General features: G+C 36.4%; 1 protein-coding gene across 2 annotated transcripts in view; it reads right to left on the bottom strand.

Annotated features, from left to right (window-relative positions):
- MON2 (MON2 homolog, regulator of endosome-to-Golgi trafficking) overlaps window positions 1-20,246 on the bottom strand; it is a 68,126-nt gene that overhangs the window by 27,868 nt on the left and 20,012 nt on the right. For both annotated transcript variants that reach the window (XM_054272647.1, XM_054272656.1), the window contains exons 6-22: window positions 19,843-19,940; window positions 18,514-18,639; window positions 17,555-17,749; window positions 16,719-16,843; window positions 16,191-16,330; window positions 13,437-13,590; window positions 10,668-10,897; window positions 9,537-9,618; window positions 8,679-8,860; window positions 7,313-7,425; window positions 6,119-6,223; window positions 5,802-5,882; window positions 5,610-5,683; window positions 5,441-5,531; window positions 4,199-4,300; window positions 1,873-1,983; window positions 1,037-1,212 (exon numbers count right to left, since the gene is read on the bottom strand). In XM_054272647.1, coding sequence (XP_054128622.1) covers window positions 1,037-1,212; window positions 1,873-1,983; window positions 4,199-4,300; window positions 5,441-5,531; window positions 5,610-5,683; window positions 5,802-5,882; window positions 6,119-6,223; window positions 7,313-7,425; window positions 8,679-8,860; window positions 9,537-9,618; window positions 10,668-10,897; window positions 13,437-13,590; window positions 16,191-16,330; window positions 16,719-16,843; window positions 17,555-17,749; window positions 18,514-18,639; window positions 19,843-19,940 — 2,185 coding nt within the window. The remainder of the gene's footprint in view (window positions 1-1,036; window positions 1,213-1,872; window positions 1,984-4,198; window positions 4,301-5,440; window positions 5,532-5,609; window positions 5,684-5,801; window positions 5,883-6,118; window positions 6,224-7,312; window positions 7,426-8,678; window positions 8,861-9,536; window positions 9,619-10,667; window positions 10,898-13,436; window positions 13,591-16,190; window positions 16,331-16,718; window positions 16,844-17,554; window positions 17,750-18,513; window positions 18,640-19,842; window positions 19,941-20,246) is intronic.

Genomic DNA, 20,246 nt, shown 5'->3' with positions numbered 1-20,246 from the left:
TGTCTTGAGAAGGAATTTCTGGTGGTTCTCATCCATCACTAAAACAGTGAAAATCAAAAGGCATGCAGGAACAGATTGCACCAAGTGTGGAAACAACAACTACCAAATGAAGCTTAATTACAAAAAAGAGGATGTTCACAATGAAGAATGCCAAAATCCTTGGGAATTTTGGTAGGTACTACTGACAATGCAAACAATACTGGTCCAAGAGCAAAATCCTTCAAGTATTTGAAGGGGCTTTAAGCTTTTATATGACCAGAAGACTAAAGCTAAGGTGAGACAAAAGGAGAGCTATGCCAAGGAGAATTCTACTGACACTAGAATTATGTGATGACCTATCCTGCTGCTAGTCTTGACTAGCACCTAAAAAACCAAGGCGGATTGAGTGTGTGGGTATAATTCTTGGTGCTTACAGTCACAAAGGCAGATGTTCAATTCATTGCTCATTTCAAAAATATTCATTGCAACTTCATCTCTCACTTTGCCTTGTGAGCAGAGAACCAAGTCCACCTCTGCTGGCAACAGAGTCAATTGTCTAAGTCAAGGGATTCGCCCACAGCCAGTAAATAATCTTCCATCCTTCTGCTACCAGCAACCATTTAGGTAGGAAGGCTTCAAGAAAAAGAGAGAGCTATCAGAAGAAAACACACACATGAGACTACCAGAAGATTTAAGAAGAAAAAGAAACAATAGATAGACTGAGCGAGAGCTGATTCACACAGAAGTATCAGAGAGATGTGTCCACCAGATGGTCAAGATCAAATGAAATGGCACACTGAGTGTATACTGCATGCTGACTACAGGAGAATGTAGAGTGGAATAATATTCTGGTCATTTGGAAGATTAACTCAGTAAAATAAAGTGTGCTTCAAGAAGAATTAAAAAGTGTACTTTTGTTGAGTAAATTTTTTCACAAGCCGAAAATCACATTGAAACTATGATTATTGAAGTGGCTATTAAAGAACAAAAATACAAGCAGAATTTTTTCTACTGTTCTTATCTTACATGAGTTTAAAATTCTATTTCCACCACTTACCCCTGATCACTTTGGATTGCCCCCATGACTCCAAGCACCAATGGCCAACCAGGTCCTAGGCTGTCACCCTGACTCTGTAAAATCTGTAGCACACACTCCAACTGCTTGATCCTGATATCAGGATGACTAATGTTTGACAGCTCCTTTAGTGGATTCAATAAAAGCAACTGCAGTCTCTAAAAGTAAACAGTAAAGCATATTAAGGATGCTAACATTTAACTGATTCTTAAGTATTTTTATGTATGAGTGAAAACCTCCAGTACAAATTAAAGATTCATTGAATTAACTCAGTAGCTCACTCACTAAATGCTCAAATTCAGACCATAAAGGGTCTTTGCAGAAAATCTACCTTCCTGACTCCTGTTCTCCAGGTTCCTCAGGAAGCAGCTACAGATGCTACTACAGTTGCATAAAAAGTGTCATGCAACTTTATGTTTACTCAGCTTCCTCAAGAGACCATGGAAAAATATCCAAAGACTATCAGTAAAAATATTAGAATATTTTATTAATCATGGATTGAACTGCTATAATTGAGAAAGTTAGGCAAAACACATTTTCTACCTGCCACAGAATCAATCACATATATACTACTAAACATTTTGTAATTGCTTTGCACTCATGGGGGTGACCCATAATTTGTACTAAGAAATGGACATAATATGCAAGCATCACTCTTAGTTAGGTATTTGAAAAATGGAAGAGGATAGTTTATTAGAATGCTTGTGGTGGTCCACAATAGTTACATCTGAGTGTTACAGCCACTGACTTTATATACTCAATAGCAAAGCTGCTTTAAGAATGAAGGAGGAAAGCATCTGCTTTTAAACTTACTTTACCTGGTTTTGAGATAATGGAGGATCATGTCTGAATGTCAGTCCTGCTTTAATGAGAGAAGTTAAAGCTTCTGCTCCCCATTCTCTCATTCTGGAGTTGGGATGCTGACAGACCTGAAAATACACCAATGTTTTGTTTAAAGACACTTTTATTTAACCAACATATACAATACATTAAAAACTGGTATTTTAATCATATTAGAACGTACATACAATAGTATAAGAATAATACAATAGATTTCTAAATGGTAAAATTTGGCTTCAGAGTAAAAAAAGAAATTTATCTTTTGGATAGACATACCTTCTGAATAAGGAAGCAATAGGAAGCAGTGAAAGACACAGAAGGAAACATAATGAAAATTACATATATAATTCAAGTAAATAAATTTTCCAAAATGAATAAACTAACTGCTAATTCTGATAATGATTGATTAAAAAGCACCAAACAACCCTTCAACAAATGCCTAAGGGTCTCATGTTTAACTTAACCTAAAGCTACAAAATTGGAATTTTCACACACTGCTTAACATAATCAAGTGAGGAACATGACAGTAGCCAACAAAGAAAGAGTCTTCTATATTCTCAAATACAAAAAGTAACTACATATTGAAGACAAAATAAACCTCACACTCCCTTTATTTTAAAAACTTGACAAAGCAATAGTGAGCATCTTTAAACTTGAGTTTCAAATGTGTATCTTCATTTCTCTTTTTCTCTAAGTTCTCTAAACCTAACAACGTTTCTAATTGCTTTTTTAGAATATAAAAATTACAAACACTGTGCATATTCATTTCTTAGATAGCTTGTATGAACTGTGCTGTATCTAATACATTACCCTCACACTAATATGGGAAGCGTACAGTTTCATTGACCACTCCATAATCATTCCCACCCCCACTTCCAGCCCTAGCTCTGATGGTGTGAGAACCCAGAGTCAAGTCCAAGGCAGTCTCATAAAGAAGGCTGATGCCTTTTATTGGTGGACCATTCTCCTCTCAGCCACTAGCCAAACTGAAAAGGTGAACAATGTAAAAGAGATAGCTTAACATTTAAAAATGTGGACAAGAAATAGCCACTCTCCTGATTTAATTACATTTTAAAATTTTATACAAAATAAAAAGATAAAATTTTAAGTACTTCATGCTCTGATTCTGTCCAGATGACCAGTTCCAGAACCAGGGAACAAGCTATTCCCTCAGGTTGTGTTCAATTGAATCATAGCTGATGTTTCCTCCTTCCTTACTGTACCTCAACAACTTAGGTTTAAAAGGAAATAAGGCAGTACACTTTGAAAGAAAATGGAAGACTGTATTTCCTACAGAACAGTGGCAGATTATCTGCACTGCATGGGTAACAGACTGAAACAGACTGCTCCCTAGATGACAACAGTCTCAAGATGTGGATAGTGAACCTTATTGTTTTGCAGGGCAAAAAATAACCAAGAGAAAGAGATGCCTGTGCTTTAAGTCTTTAAACCCAGAAGTATCTATTTTTTTTCTTCTAGATAAAGCAAAATGTGGCTTCCATAAAAAGATATGGCCAATCCTTGATACAGGTTGAAACAATGCACTGGTGCTAAGGAAGTATCTGATACATTCTGAATTATGAGGAAGAAAAGCCTTCTCCTTTACCCACTCTAAAACAAACCCTTTTCTTACATTTTATTCTCCTGTATACTTGTGTGGAGAATTAAAACTACAGTTACATTCAATCACCTGTTTTGAGTTTTCAATTCAAAATGTAAGGTTTTTTCCCTTCATAAAGTATATTTTTCATGTTGAAGTTAAAACACTAAAAAAATTGCAACAGGATTGTGACATTTTTATACTTGAACAGTATTCTCTTAACGAAAGCAATCAGAAGTTAGCTTAAATATTAAAAAAACAAACAAATAAACAACCCTTCCTTAATAAATCTCCTGGCTTTAATTCTAGGACGATTCTATCTCAGAATCATCCTAAATATTTGTACTGTGTGAAACAGTAAATTTGCACTAAATAGTAAATTTGTGCTACCTTAATTAGAACAAATATGTGAAGTATAATTACTTGATCTTTTTAGACACTGCTGTGTAAAAAACATATAAAGAGCGACAGCACCATAAAGAGAAAGTTACCAAGAGATAATAAAATATTGTAATTTAAATATAATAAATTCACTTTTAAATCCAAACCATAATGCATTCACGTTGCAATAATAAAGTGCCTGAAGTAAAATATATAATTATAATTTAGATTTTTTTTTAAATTACACATTAACAACATATTTCCACGAGATTTTCATTAATACAAACTAAATTCTAGTACAAGTGATAAAAGCCATTAGTTACCTCCAGAAGATGACCGGTCAGAGGTCTCCAAAGAATCTCAATCCTGCGCATGTTAACCAGTCCCGTTTCCAGTAATTTAGCAACAGCAAAAAGTGATGGTTCCTTAATGAAAGGGAATTGGAGCAGGTGACTGAGGCAGCAGCGTTAAGGCGTTTCGCTGGGGGTCATTTCTAAGGCGCGGTGCCGCAGGGCGGCCACACGGGGGCAGCAGGCTGACAAAAACCGAGCACTGGTCCCTACGGGCTCGCCTCGCACAGCCCGCCCTCCGACCGGCCTTGTAACGTGACTGCCCAGCGCAACAGCCTCTCCCCATGCAACTCCTCAAATTGTATATATGGGAAAAAATCGGGAATATTTCCTTTCATAATGCCCTAATTATTTATCTTTCATTTGCTCTATAAATTCTTTGCAGGAGTATGATAAATTTCCCATTCATTAAATGTATCTGCAAATATTTGCCATAAGCTTCATTCAATTTTACTTTTTTCAAAATCAACATATAGTCAAAATGACTGTTGCACTGAAATCATTATCTCTTCCCATTTCTGCTGATTTCTTACTCTAATTTTCAACTGCTTTTAAACACAAAGTTTGCTTATTAAATTAATTCTTTGTTGCTGTAATAGCAAAATATTATAAAACATGTTCTCTGCCTTAATTATCTCTAGTGTAACAGATTAAGGACAAGCTTTCAGAAACTCTCCTCTGGGATAAGATTATGATTAGGAGAATATATATTCAATCTTACCCAACCACAGGGTCTTCAACCTTTCTGGGATAAAGGTTGTTTACTGAAGCCGACATGATTACTAACTATGGTTTCCCAAATAAATACGACGTATCAGGTTTTAAAATACCTAACTGTCAGGCTTTCTCGGAAGTACATTGTAAGAGAAAATTGAAATGAAAATGAGCATCTCACAGAACATACTGTGCTACTTAGCATCCCTAACCTCTGAAATTACATGGGCTTTTAAAAGTTTCATCCACCCACAACCTTATTAATGGAAACACATGACATTCCTTAAAAAGCACAGGAACGCAGTGAGGATGTTCAGAGAATGTAGTAATTGTATGAACCATTAAAAACAAGACTTCTCTGGTTCATATTTTATTTTTTAATCCAGAGCATCAAAGGTATTACTGGTTTTAGTATTAGGAATACTTAATTAAAGAATAAATATACAAGTCTTCTGCCTGTTTCATAAAAACATCTAAAAAAAAAAACCAACATTTTTATACCTTATTGTTTCCATAGGCCATATCCATGGCTTCCAGGGACAAGGAGCAAAGGGCATTTATTAAGTGATGTAAAGACACATCGTCAAGGTACCTGAAAAACAACTGCTATCAAAACACTGTCAAGTTTGATACACACATATTATTTTAATTACAAGATAAGGTTTCTTACTGTGAGTTTTCAAAAAGCTTTGAAATCATACTGGATATAGATGGCAGATCAGTCATAACCGCTGTAGTCAGAACCTTGAATAAAAGACAGAAATATGTCTTACAGATTGCAACAGAAATATATATATATATATATATATTTATATATATTATATATATAATCATTAACTGCAAAACAAACAATCATGCTTACTGTGCTTGGCCCTTCCACAGCTCTCCCAGGTTTTAATGCACCCCCAACACTAGGCTTCAGTCCCAGAATCCACACAAGATGCTGAAAAATACAAAAGGATCATTTTTCAGGCAGAGAAGAAATTAGCATTGTGCTCAAGCTAGCCCCCAAACAGAACTCAAGAGAAATGCTACAGTACTTATTCAAGGCAATTCACAGAACACCATGAAAAGACTGAAAGCTTCTAATATTGCTCACTGAGCAATCGAAAACCAAATTACAGCAAAACACCAAGGCATAACAGCAAGGCATAAATATTTCTTCACAGGAAATATTACCTGAAGGGTAGCCAGGACAAGTTGCCATGATGTACCAAGAACAGCTCCATGGAAGTGAGCTAGGTTGAGTAATGTCCTCATACACTGGATATTTTTTGATGTCAGCTAAAAAAAATAAAACAACAACCAAACAGCCATCCAATTTTTATTATTCATAATGATAGTGTTTCTAGCAAACTTCCAATTTTTACCGAAGTGCTTTAAAATTACATTTTGTTTGCACTACTGAAATATATTTTTTTAGAGAAGTAGTTCAGTATTTCTCCTTCTTCTCTCAGCCTTATCTTGGTGAAGCTGAATATGAGTACTTGAGTGCAGCATCCAGCTCTGCAGTCCCCAACACTGGAAGGACATTGATCTGTTGGAGGCCCACCAAGATGTTTAGAGGGGTAAAACACCCCTCCTATGAGGAAAGGCTGGGAGAATCAGGATTGTTCAGCCTGGAGAAGAGAAGGCTTAGGGATGACCTAATTGCAGCCTTCCAGTACCTGAAAGGAACTTCCAGGAAAAAAAGGGCAAGACTATTTACAAGAGCATGTAGTGACAGGACAAGAGGGAATGGCTTCAAATTGAAAGAGAACAGGTTTCAGTATCAGGAAAGAAATCTCTACTTTGAGGCTGGTGAGTCACTGGAACAGGTTGCCCAGGGAAATATTCAATTCCTCATTCCTGGCAGTGTTCAAGACCAGGCTGGATGGGGCTTTGAGCAAGCTGGTCTAGTGGAAGGTGTCCCTGCACATGGCAAGTGGGTTGGAATGAGATGATCTTTAAGATCCTTTCCATACCAAACCATCCTGTGACTATCTGATTTGATCACTGCCCTCTCCTCCCCGTTTCACACTGTTATCAGACACAAGTTCAAGTACTCCAGCTTAATTGCATCAACTCCACAAAAATCAGTCTATCTTAAATGAACTTTCACACACAGGCACATAACACAGCTGAGTTCTAGAGTTTTCCAAGTGGAATGGATAAGAACTTCAGGGTTAGAAGTCAGGAAAAAGCAAGAATAAGAATTCTTTGCAATTAGATAACTTTACTGTCCAGGACTGGTCCAAATGAAAGCCTTAGGACAATAGACCAGCTCATCATTATTTGTAAGAATGCTGTGTATCTGTAGGCTGGTTTTGAGACACACTGAGATGCAGAAAGTAGTAGTTAAGCAAAGTAAGATCACTTACAAGTTGTACTTACCATAACTGTTCCCTGTGGCTGAAGAGCTAAGGGTTGCCCTACTGCTACAACTTGCTGGTGAGACTCACTTGAGGGACTAATCATTTGAACATTCTGTCCCTGAATGGAATACGCTGGAGGAAAATTGAAAAGAGAAGGGAAAAAAACCCCTAAATTTAAAATCCAGTATTTACTTGTAGTAAGAACTACCTTCTGGCAAACAGACTCCACAAAATTTCTTTACAGTGTTAGCTTTAACATACCTCATTTTGAGACCTTTGGTTATATTTAGATTACAGCGTCATTGCCCTAGAGATTTAAAGATCTTGCAATTACTCCCTGCTTCTATTAGACATTGCTTGTGATACATTTATACATTTTATGTCAAGACTGAAATATTTATGCTTAAGATATGAGCATTAGACTGTCTCAACTCAGTTTTTTATAGTAATTGTGTGTAAATGGTATCACTGTGCGCTACCACTGTACCAGTACACCCAGAAAATGACAGTGCCATTGATGCTGCATCATGATATTTTTTCAATATGGGACTCTAGGACACCCATTTTATAACTCAATTGTAAAAAGAAGAGTAACCTACACAAAATAACTGAGGTTCCCTTCTTTGTTTTTATAGGTATCTGTGTAGTTCAGTCATGTGTTCTTAAGTTCTTAACAGACTTACAATCTAATAATACACTTAGCTGGTCCACTGGACTGAAGTAAAGGTGCTGGTCCTTGTTCCCAGTGTAAGATATTTTTGTTTTATATTAGGAGCTCTAATGTTAGATGCATCTGTATATTTTTCAGGTAGTTGCTTTTCTTAGTAAGTAGTAATTCACTTTCAGAGTTAGAAACAGAGTACATCCTAAACCGGCATATAGTATGAATTACAACATTCTCTTAAGATGTGGGATGCATCAATTCAGCTTTTTGTAGGCTACAGAGAGCCTAAAACTTAGATCTTCCATTTATGCATAAGCATTACCATCACCAGACAATTGTAGATAAGATTGTAGTACATCACAAATGTAGGACGTTCTAGCCAAAGCTTTAGAATCCAAGTTGCCCAGAGACCTCTTCAGATTTTGAATGCCTTAATTACACATCCTAGCAGATCTTTACAATGGTAGACAGATCTCAGAATTTGAACTTTTGACATATGTGAATCTTTCAAGAAATTTTAGGTTGATCAGAATGATAGTAACCAAATGCTGCAAAACTAACCAGTTCTGGAAAGCATGTGATCTAGGTGCTGTCTGAAGATTCTAACTTACTTTAATATAGCCAAATACAACAGTTGCATATCTTTGGAACCACATCCTAAAAAAAATTGGGTTTAGAGGACAATACAAAAAACAGAATTAAGAAAAATGTATATATTTACATTTGCTGGACAAAGCTGCAGTTGTGCTGTTTAATACAGTAAGGGCATAGTGAGGAGGCAAAGATCCTTTGCAAATGGCAGTGATAAAGGCATCTCTTGATGTTACAAGGCCCAGTCTTCCACAAAGTGCAGCCATGGTCAATTCTGCTTTTAGAATATTTTCAGTGGCAGCTTCATCAGTGCTGAAAGAGTACACATTGTTCAGCAAGAATTAATACAGAACACAGAGGCAAGTAGCTAACCAAAACTGAAAGCCATAAGAACATATACTTTAAACCCATTAACAGTATAAATATTGAAAAACGAGCATAACCAAAGTTCTTCAGAACCACTTCCTACAAAACCGAACTTTACTTTTCAGTGACTTGGTAATGATATTATGAGAAGATATTTTAAACTGATTTCAGAAAATGGTGTTTGATTACAAAAGGCCCTTTGAAAGAGTCAATTAATTTACCACAGTCATTTCCTAGTAAAAAGCTTTTCCACTTTAAAGATTAGATAGTACTAACAAGTACCAAGACATTACTTAGTCTCTTACTTGCAGTAATCAGGACCTGGAATCACTTCAATATGTTGAAACATGCAAGCAAAGTAAAAAGAAATAAAGATAATTTAAATAGTTTAAATGCAACCCTTTGAAAATGCAGTTAACTGTTCTGTATTGAAATACATTAAAGGTTTATGTTGGACTTCTGTGTCATTTAGCCACTCAGTCTAAGCCACAAACCTGACTGCTCAGATGCCATGAACAGCACTTATGCTCACAATTGTCAATTGTCTAGTATCAAAAGTCAGTTCAAAATATAGCTCGGAATATCAACTTTGAAAAATCAAGAGAAATGAAAGACCAGATACCTTGCATCAAGTAGAAGGGACAGAGCAGCCAGAAGACCACACCAACAAGCGTTCACCATTTCTTCCCAGACAGCTCTGCTGACTTAAAAGAAATATATAAACTTTTTAACAGCAGAAACACAGTGATTTCCTTAATAACTTTCAACTTTTTTTGAAGTATGTTTCTGTATGCATGTTTACACAGCCACATATATGTGCACACATAAACACACACCAGTATTATTCAAACAGCTTGCATTTAAGGTAACATTTCTGAGGTAAAAAAAAAAAAAAATCACCCGGTAATGCCTCTTCTAAATAGCATTAAAAACCCCATCAAAATCCAACTTACTATGGTATATATAACCATTTTTGATCTTTTTCTGTAAAAATAAACATTCAGAAATGCAAAATTATGGGATAAGAAACTCCCTGAAATTTTGCAGTGAAGTAAAAATACTCTCCCGTGGTATCTATAATTCTCCATAACTTTTTTGTTTCTTTCATTTAATAGGGAAAAAGGTACTGGCCCAGCCAAGGGGCAGCTGCCCAGCCCATGTGCACTTCCCTCTCTGCCCCGCAGCGCCACGGAGAGCACCCTCTCCCGAGGCAGTGCCCGGGATGAAGCCCTCTGCTTCCCCCTGTCCATTTGGCACTCCCAGTGCCTTGGCTCACACTTCAGCTGTACTGCCTTGCCTTCCTGGGGCACCAAAACTCACTGCTCAAACACAAGTCTTCCTGTACGTACAGACGCCTCTGTACAGACTCATATGTTCCACAGAGACAATCCTCACTTCACAGCAGTTCTGCTTTTAAAGAAGTCCTTCTCTATATAATGCATTCTTATTAAAAATTTCTCCATTAAAACATTCCTTTTATCTTGCTACTAGAAATATATTTTTCTTTCAATGTGGTCATAACTCCATTTCTGCCTCTTGTGACCTTAGATCTTGGTGTTCTGCTTTTGGCTTAACACTAAGTTAAGCATTTTTTAAAATTGAATTGCTGTTCCATTAAAAAAAAAAATCACACTTCACTGAAAGTTTTTATATATAAATAAGAAGCAATAAATTTAAGCAAAAAGCACGAAATTTTAAAATCTGCTTTCGGTAAAACAGTTGTATTTCACATAGTGTTTGCATTTTCAAATACCTAGTTCTTTCTCTGATTGGTCAGAAACAGACTGCAAATCTTGCTCTGAAGACTGTGCTGGTAATGAAGCTGCCTCTGCTGTGGCTTGAATGACAGTTTCTGCCTCTCCCAACTCTCCTTCGATCATGGTAGTGATACCACGGACAAGATCCAGCAAACAGTGAAATGCCACTGACATTGCATAGCCCTCAGGAATTGTAGGCGGCTCAACTTTGTCCAGCATCTCCAAACTAAAAAATTGAAAACATGACAAGTGTGTAGCAATACCACTATTATTGTTTTTAAAAACAATAATAAAAAACAAGATTCCAAATGAATGCTAAGTACAAACAGGCCCCAAATACAATCATCCTTCAAGATTTATTGCAACTCAAGAAAAAAATCTTTAAACCTTTAAGTCATGAAGTAAAAGAGTAAATGAATAACTAAATAAGACAGCAACCAAAAGAGTACAAACAGAGTACAGATCTACAAAAATTATTTCTAAAATTACACTAACACATATGAGCAAGCATCATGAATAATTCAACTTGCATTATTATTTTACTTAAAGCAACTGCAACAGAATATAAGTATCTAGGAACAACAGAGGAAATACATCAGGAAATCATGACAGTGTAAACATAGTTATAACAATCTGAGGACAAGCCAGACATTCTATTATCATTATCTTTGAGTCCACGTGACTAGAAAAGCCTGTCCATAGCTAGGTATTACATGGCCAAATACTCATCAGCTACACACATAGGTAAACAATGGAAGTTATTTGTACAAAGAGGATATGTCTACATGATTCACTGCTGTAAAGCATGCAATTAAAACATCACTGTGCTGGAACAGCAGTCTCATTGCCACTTCTCTCCATCCTTTACTTTAAAAGAACTGCTTTTAAAGAACTGCTGAGTTAAAAATCCAACAGAAATTGTAGCTGACACAGCAGCATCTATACAAGTAGAGACAATCTGTTACAAAAACTACCTGCTACCCCAACAATCATTATTTCATTATTTTTTACTCTACAAACTACATTTAAAAAAGATATATATTCCAGCTAAAATATACCAAAGATACTTTTATACTCTAGTGTCACCACTCCTGAATGCACAAAAATTTCTTCCTTCTCCCAAACTTCAGTTATTACCATGCCACACTTCAGTCATTACCTCTAATTTCCTGAAGATAGCTGCCTCAGATATCTAGGGGAGCAGGAACTACAGCTAAATCAGATGGTCAGCATTTCATTTTCTATATACAAGTAAATGTGAATATACATACAGGTCTAATTAAAATTATGAGTGAGTTTTATAGTTACAATGTATTTGTGAGGTAAAGGTCACATCCTTTTACTTTTGAAGACAGAAAATGCTAACTACTGAAGAAATTATATGAGTTGTTATCATTACACAGCAATGGTGGTGAAAAGTCTTGAATAGTTTGTGCATTCCTCTTAAAAACATTTAGTTCCGTAAGTAAAGGGGAAGAGAAGGCATAGTGGTCTATGGAGAAACTTGTGTAAAAGTATGAGATGTGGCCATTGTTTGAAAATCTAATGGCAGCAGAAGAGAATTGGTGCTAGAATGTGACACATTACAGCAAGTCATCTCCTTACATACAGGGACTACAGACAAAAGTACAAGTTAGGAGAAAAAAAAACTGCTTGTGACAACTCTGTAATCTTATACAAAAGAAAAAATACAAAAATTATGCAAAGAAAATCACAGAGTCACTTCAGGTATCCAAAGGTGCAACACAATCAAGTTTAGAGCAAAACAGGAGACTATGATGGTGGCTGCAAGGTTCTTGATCCAGTTAAGAATAGATAGCAAGAAAAGAGAAAAGGAAGAAAAGTGGAAGTTGTAGTAGCTGACCAAAGTAAAAATTTGTATTATCTGAGAACAGGCAGGTAAACTAAAACATTTCTGTCCACTGCTGGAATAAAAGTCAACACATACACATTAACTATTGAAATCGGAGGATGATTTCTTTTCTTCTGCATCTCAAAGGTAGATAAAGGTGTTCCTATACTAAAATATTGAGATCCATGTTATTTGCAGATTTCACTGAATTTTAGTATGCCAAAATTTTATAGTGGTACAAATAACTCCAGGTTTGGAAGCTCTTGCCTCTTGATGGTCATGACTGACATGAAAAAAAATTGCACCATTTAAAAAGTAACATAGTATTTGCAGCTTTAAACTGAGAACACCATCTCCATTGTACAAAGCCATGACAAAATAATTTGCCATTCTAAGGAGCATTCAGAATCTAGCCTTGGTATATAGGTCAATATATTGTTTGAAATTACAACCAGACCAGTATCTACCACAGTATCCTGCTCAATAAAAACTGTAAATACAGTAAAGCTGGTATGAGAAAGCTATTTTTCATTCCTACTGATGTCCTGATTGCTTATGATTTGCTTAATGCCCTTCATGTTTGCCATTACAAATGCAAAAAAAAGGTTTTCCAAAATTGTACTATACTACAGGGAAGCCTAAAAGTGAAGAGTTAATACAGGTAATATGGTAGGAAAACAAAATCCAGCTGATGCTAAAACCATAGGGGACATTCCAATCAGAATCCAGAGCATGCAGAAAAGACAGCAAAAAGACCAGAACACCTAATGACACCAAAGAGAAAATTCCTAACAGACTTCAACACCAGTGAAACAAAAACCTCAATATTCACTAGTAAAAAAAATCCTTACATCATCAAATTCAAAATAACAATACTTGTTACATACATTTTCAAAAAGCTAGAGGTACTCACTATGTAGCTTTGGCACTGCCTTGTACTGTTACATTCAGGATGGGTATCCAAGTGCCTCTGTACTCAAAGGCAGGTAATACAGTTGCACCTCCACCCATTCCAAGCACTCCTGGGTTTGTTTGTGCTGAGCCAGTATTCCCTGATGCATTGCTTCCTGTTCACAAAAACAAAGTGAGAAAATCAACCAATTTGTTGTGATCAACAAACATCCTTTTCTTTTTTCTACATTTAATTTTTGAGACACCAGGATTAATCTGAAGACACCCAGTTCAATAACAAAAATCAACAATAACATAAAAAACTATTTCTGAGCTCCCTCTGCTGTCTAAAACATAATCTTTTGTGCAGTTCATTGATGCCAACTGCCTAATGTCCAGTCAGAATGTAATGTTTCTGTGAAAGGTACAGAAACATTAATAACATTCTGGGAATGAATCAAACTTACACAGTCTTGATGAAACAATGTATTGTTTTAGTGAAGAGTTACACAGATACTTGAAAGCTAAGGATTATTTACATAGTTGTATCAAGAACTCAGTAGCTAGAAAGTTTAATCATTTTAATAACAAACTTCCAAGATTTCAGAAATGCAAAAACCACAAGAAGAAAATCTAAGAGAATGGCAACATTTGAATGTGTTCCACGCCAAGGCAAAATAAAACAAACCCCATCAGGGAAGAGGTGACAATGTGCCAACCAACAGCTAGGAAGGGACAAATTTTGGTTCCAGCTGAGGAAGCCAAAAAAAAGTAGCTAAAAGAACAAGGAAGTCTGTATATATACACTTCCTTCATAGAGAAGGACATCTCTACTTACTAAGAATAGGTCCCACGAGTTCAGATTCTCTCTGAAGAGACAATGGGGAGAGAGAGCAGAGTCCCCAGGATGGCAACTCACAGCGTAACTCACTGCCATTTTGGTGGGCTTCTTTTAATATTTGGGCAGTAAGCTACTAATTTAGGCAGCAAACTCCTGACTTAGGCAATATGAATACACAGAAGCTTATGTACACAGTAACACTTAACAGACCGAAACAAAAAAATCATGCTGCTAAACACATGGTTAACCAAACACAGTTACACTGGTGTCATTTTCTATGATTCCACTGTGTAGTCAGACATATGCAACTATTTTTTTATTAATTTAACTCATTAAAGTGGGTGGTAAACATTGCCCAGTATAGTAAAATTGATACAGAACTTCAGCAGATGCAGCTTCCAACTCCTATGAAACAGGTAGCGTGTTGCAAGACTGAGGCTAGAAAATCAAATGTATAAGGAGTGCAAATGTCCAAAGCCAGGCTGGATAAGGCTTCGAGCAACCTAGTCTGTTGGAAGGTATCCCTGTCCATGGACAGGGGACTGGAACTAGATAACCCTAAAGGTCTCTTCCAACACAAGCCATTCTATGATTCCAAAACACAGCCTTCTATGAGAGGACTGTTGTTATAATCAAGAGACTCAGTTTGAGAATTACATTGCATTGATCTGCTCTTTGCATGTCAAATACGGCCACAGGAGGAAAAAAGGTAGAAAAAGAAATGAATGAGGAAGTGACATGAGAAGCATTCAGACAGAAAGAAGAAGTGAAAAGGAAAAGAGAAAACAAACTCAAATAATTATCCAGAGAAATAGCAACAGCACTAGAGGCATGACCCTACTGCACTGCTGTTTCACTTGAGGCAAAATTTAGGTTTTCAGAATGAGTATTACAGAATGGCTTCTCATATGTGCATGTTACATGGTGAAGAGTGTTCCTGTGATTTACTTTAAGACAATTAAGCTAACCTAGAAATAATACTAATAGAAATACTCTATCAGCTGCTGTACAGACAGCTACTGAACTATAGACACTGACACAAATTTTCTCATGCTATCACTGCTCCCTCCAGCATGGGATTCCAATTTCATGAGTGAACACTGAAAAGTGTGAGTCTAAACCCAAACTTTTCCAGTAGTAGTAGTAGATATGATAGACAATAATTACATTTATTATCTGGCTTTTATATCTTTTAAGAAGGCATATCAAAAGATACCCGTACAAAATTTTTTATGTTGCTTGTGGGTAAGGACTGCTTCCAGAACTACAAGAAGAAGCAGAGAGCCTTAACTTGGGACATAAACACTTGCAAGGGCATTAACAGGATAATCATTTCTTCTTATTAAAATACAAATATACCTAGGGAAATGCCAAAAGCCTGACTGCAAGAAAAGACAATCAAGTCTTTTCAACATGTGTATTACAGCTTACAAAAAAGACAGAGATCATTTGTAAAATACACATCTTTCATGGCACTTCTCAGCTCCCTCAACTCCAGTTCTGGCCTTGCACATCCAGAAGAATTAGTGATTGCCTCCCACACACACACCTTCTTACTACTTGAGTTGTGCACTGCCATAAATGACATCCCCATACAAGGAGACTGAAAGCAGACACATTTTTTATAGTCAGAAATCAGAACTAGCTCCTTCAGAATTTCCCTCTGAAAAGGTGTGAAACAAGAAGCTGGGTCACTGCGGGAACAGGAATCAAGGCAGGAGCACTGCTCTGCTGACTGTGGTCTCTGCCTTCCCCACAAACCCCCCAGGGAGATAAAATCCTCTGTTGTACCAGAGCTGAGAACACTAGTTCATCTCAAGCTAGCTTTTCACAAAAAAAAACCACAGAAGTACAGAGCTGTACCAGAGCTGAATCAAAACAGAATTCATTATTACAAGAAAATGATGGGGAAATAAAGTGACAATAAAGATTTACCAGTTTGGTTCGGTGCTGCTGATGTGTTCCCTGTGCTTGGTACAAGAAATAGAGACTGGATAAAGGATCCCAGTGCATTCACAATATCACGGAAAACTTTAGTGGAATGTTGCTTCATATCATACGACTGACAAAAAGACCTAGAAGGTATTTTATAAAACAGAAAGTATTTGACAAATCAGGGACTAAAAGAATATTTTAACAGCAACTTCACCTCCACATACACTCCAAACTGTGGACTAAAATCACATTTTAACAGTAAATATTTAGGTAAACAATAATATTTAATTTTGGTAAATGCTCCTTTGACACTGCTAAGACACAGACATACTCAAATATGTCTGTGCAATTCAGCCTTTCCTGGATAATAAGCATTGCCTAATGCATTACACAAAATTGTCATGAAAAGCTTATTGCATTTAAGTTTCTATACATTTGCAATGTTTTAGGAAGCATTTTCCGTTAGAGAAAAGTAATAAAAATATATCTTAAACTTTGTGTAAAAGCAAAAGCCAATATATTTAATACCTTAATAGCTGAGGCTGCACACAAAGTCTGTGAATAGATTCTACTGCAACAGCTCGTAGCCACTGTGGTTTGTCTGCATCCAGAAATTTAACCAGCAATGACAGAAAGATTTCACACTCTGTTACCTAAAATATATAAATTTATAATAATCAATAAAAATAAAAAGCTCCTACAAAATATTTTCTCAAAAGAACTTCCATCTCAGGAATCCTATCACAGCAAGTTTTGTACAGAACCTAAAAAAATCCCTGGAATGAGTATTTACTCAGAATTATATAAAAATATAACATTTTTGACAAGCTAAAATCACATATGTAATTGTACTGAAGGAGCTAAACTCCTCACAGACATTGCAATAAAGGTCATACATTTGCTACAGTAGACAAATGAAAAATATCTTTTTTAGCAAATACCCAAAACTCAGGACGTAAGAACAACTGAGCATGTGTTTTTATCTACATTCTGTCAACAGCTTTAGCAACTCAAGTCAAAAGCCTCTTAGAAAGAATTAACAAGGCACAGTAATCATCATTATCTAAAGTGAAGCAGAAGAATCGAAAGGTCCCCAGAACCTGAAAGGCAGTTAAATAGAGAAAAGACGACAAGTAATCCACTATGAAATTCATACAAGTCCATGTTTAACAAAAATGTACATTCAGAAGGTACAGTTTACATGTAAACATAAATAAACGTAAGAGGAAAATAGTATTTTGCCTTTTCTTCCCTCAGTAGACATCAACAGTTCCCAAGAACTAATCAATACTACTACTGATCACAGCACTGGCATATACATAGAAAAACAGAATTGCATGAAGAAAATTTGAGCATATTCTTACCAGCAAGCTGTAAAACTGTTTAATCAAAACAGAAACTACTCGCAGCAAACGCATACAGATGGGAAAGTATGGTTTTTCCACTGGTGCTGGGGAAGATGAGGTGGTGGAACCTTGCCTGAATTTGATATTTGGGGAGAAGAGCTTTATAACAAGAGGGCATACCCTCTCTTTAAGAAGAAAACTGAATTCCTGATGCTGAAAAAGAAAATAGAAAAAGTTATATGCAGATATTCCTTAATTGCTACCAGCAGCTCTGATTATGTATCTTATTTACATTTGTAGTTATGATCAAGCAGTCTGAAATCATGCAAATCTTGGTACAAATTACAATCAGGAAAAGAAAAGGCAGAACTGCAGACACCATTGTAAAGCTACCAAAACCCATGAAATTACAATGGTCAAGTTCATGCCATGCACCCTTCTTGTATTTTGCAGGTTGAAATAGGCTGCTAAGATATCACTTACAAATAGATAAATTTCTTTAATCTACCTATTTTCAGCTAATAAAACACATTACTGCAGGATCATGGTGCATTTATATGCAGTAGATAGATGCAATTCACAGTCTTGATTCTTACTTTACTAGCGGAGTGAGGTTAATGTTTTTGTAGAAATAACAATTCCACAAATTTAGTTACAGAGCTGTCATAAATCAGGCAAGATAAGAAAATGTATTTTCAGAGGAGATACAAACAGCAAAACCAAAAGTGAAACAGAGTAAAAAAAGCTGCATTACAAAATGAATAAACATAAATAAAGTGTTTGGGAATAGAAAAACATTCATAAAGCACAGGGAATTTTTCTGTTAACACACCCCCCCCCCCCACACCAATATGTAAAAGCTACAAGTCCTTCAAGAAAACAATATTCTTGTTAAATTAAAGAGGATTTAACGAAGTGTAGATTTTGCTACCTATGTGAGTAAAAGTCTTCCTGTTTTCTGTCCAAAAACTACTCACTTGTAAAAACACTTGTGGAAAGTCGTTGAGGACCGACTCCAGAAGTTCAAGGCCAAATGTCCGCGTCATTTCTGTCATACCCACGAGCCAGTAGGGAGCATCAGCATTAACTAACTGACACAGATCCTTAGAAAGAAACACAGCAACATTAACAGTCTCTGTACAGTCCTGTACCAAGAAAGTTTCCTGAGTTGATAATGAAATCTACATGCTCTCCTCTTCTGCAGGTAATTTTCTGATTTCAACATAATTTTTCTTTAAATACTTTTTTAACATAAATTATAAAGCATAGAAAAGACATTTCAAACTTTGTTGGTATCCTTGCAGCATGTGTGTTCATTCCTACCCTCAAAAATATCCCAAGACCAGTGAGTTTGATAAGTCAAGAAGATTTTTATTGGTGTGATGAATGCAACTACTCCTTTTCATTACATACTTGCCTTTAATGTCCAATACCAACCACAACAAACAGGACTGCACTACAGTTGCAGCATTTTGCTCTGTATTGGGTCTGGCTGAGAGGGAGTTAATTTTCTTCACAGCAGCCCTTACAGTGCTGAGCTTTGCATTGGTAGCTAGAAAGGTGCTGCTAATTGGTAGCTAAAAGGTGCTTCGGCTACATCTGAATAGCAATGGCACAGCCTCAGTGCTGCCTCTCAAGATTTCCCCCGCTACCACTAAGGGGCTGAGCAAGATCCTGTGAGAAGACAAAAAATGGCACCCCAAGTTAATCAAAGTGATATTTCATACCTCAGTTATAGAACCTAAGAAATGGGAGAGGAAGGGAGGCATTCATTACAATGTTGGCCTTTGGGAGCAACCATCATGTACTCTGAAGCTCCCAGGAAGTGGCTGAACATTGCTTGCTGATGCACTTTGCTCATACACATGCAAACTTTTGCTTTTGCCTTAACAAACTTCCTTATCTCAACCTATGCATTGTTTACCATTTTATTTTCTCTTCCCATCCAGGTGGGACAGGGAGTGGTAGAGTAGCTTGGTAGGCATTTGGGAGTCCAGCCAGGGTAAACCCACCACAGGCTAGAGGAATAAGAATCTTGAATTTAAGGCAGACATGTATGCTTAGCTATTGTTTAAGATTTATAGTAGAACATTTTCCAAGGCCACTTAGAATAATTTTTCCATCATTCCCCTGTGATAGAGCATATCATCACCAATTAGAATAAATAGCATAAGAAAGCCCAAGGCTCTGGTTAAGGACATTGTCAATATGCAAATTTGCAAAAACAGCAAATTCTTGAAAATTTTTAAAGAGATGTAGAAGTACCCAATCTTAACTGCAAATACATAAATATACTCCCCAACTACCTGAAAAAGCATATATGCATCCTTAGCACATGGCTTCAGTGTACTGACAGATCTTCTATTACTATTCCCTTGAACTGCAGCTGGCTGGTCAACAGCATCTGCAAAAAAAAAAAAAACACAAAACAAAACAAAGTTTTGTGAACAAAGGAGCTGTTAAAAACCAAGTATGCATTAAGTGTTCCTACAGGAATATTCTATAAGAAAGGCCAGGCAATTCTTCTCCAATTTATCATGTCTATAGAAACAAACATTAGATTGACTACCAAAGATCATCAATACCAAGCACTGTTTCCAATGCTTTCTTCAAAACTACTGCTGCCATATATTTCCCACTCAGTAATCTATAAGTGGGATTCATCATTCACAAATGATGTCCTCACCTCAAATCCCTTTACAGTACTAAC

This window comes from Melozone crissalis, unplaced genomic scaffold, assembly GCF_028551555.1.
Source record: "Melozone crissalis strain CALT ecotype California unplaced genomic scaffold, PUWL_Pcris_2 ptg000004l_1, whole genome shotgun sequence".
Classification (NCBI taxonomy): Eukaryota; Metazoa; Chordata; class Aves; order Passeriformes; family Passerellidae; genus Melozone; species Melozone crissalis.
The sequence above is the reverse complement of the archived record's forward strand: the minus strand, read 5'-3'. Positions and strand labels throughout refer to the sequence as shown.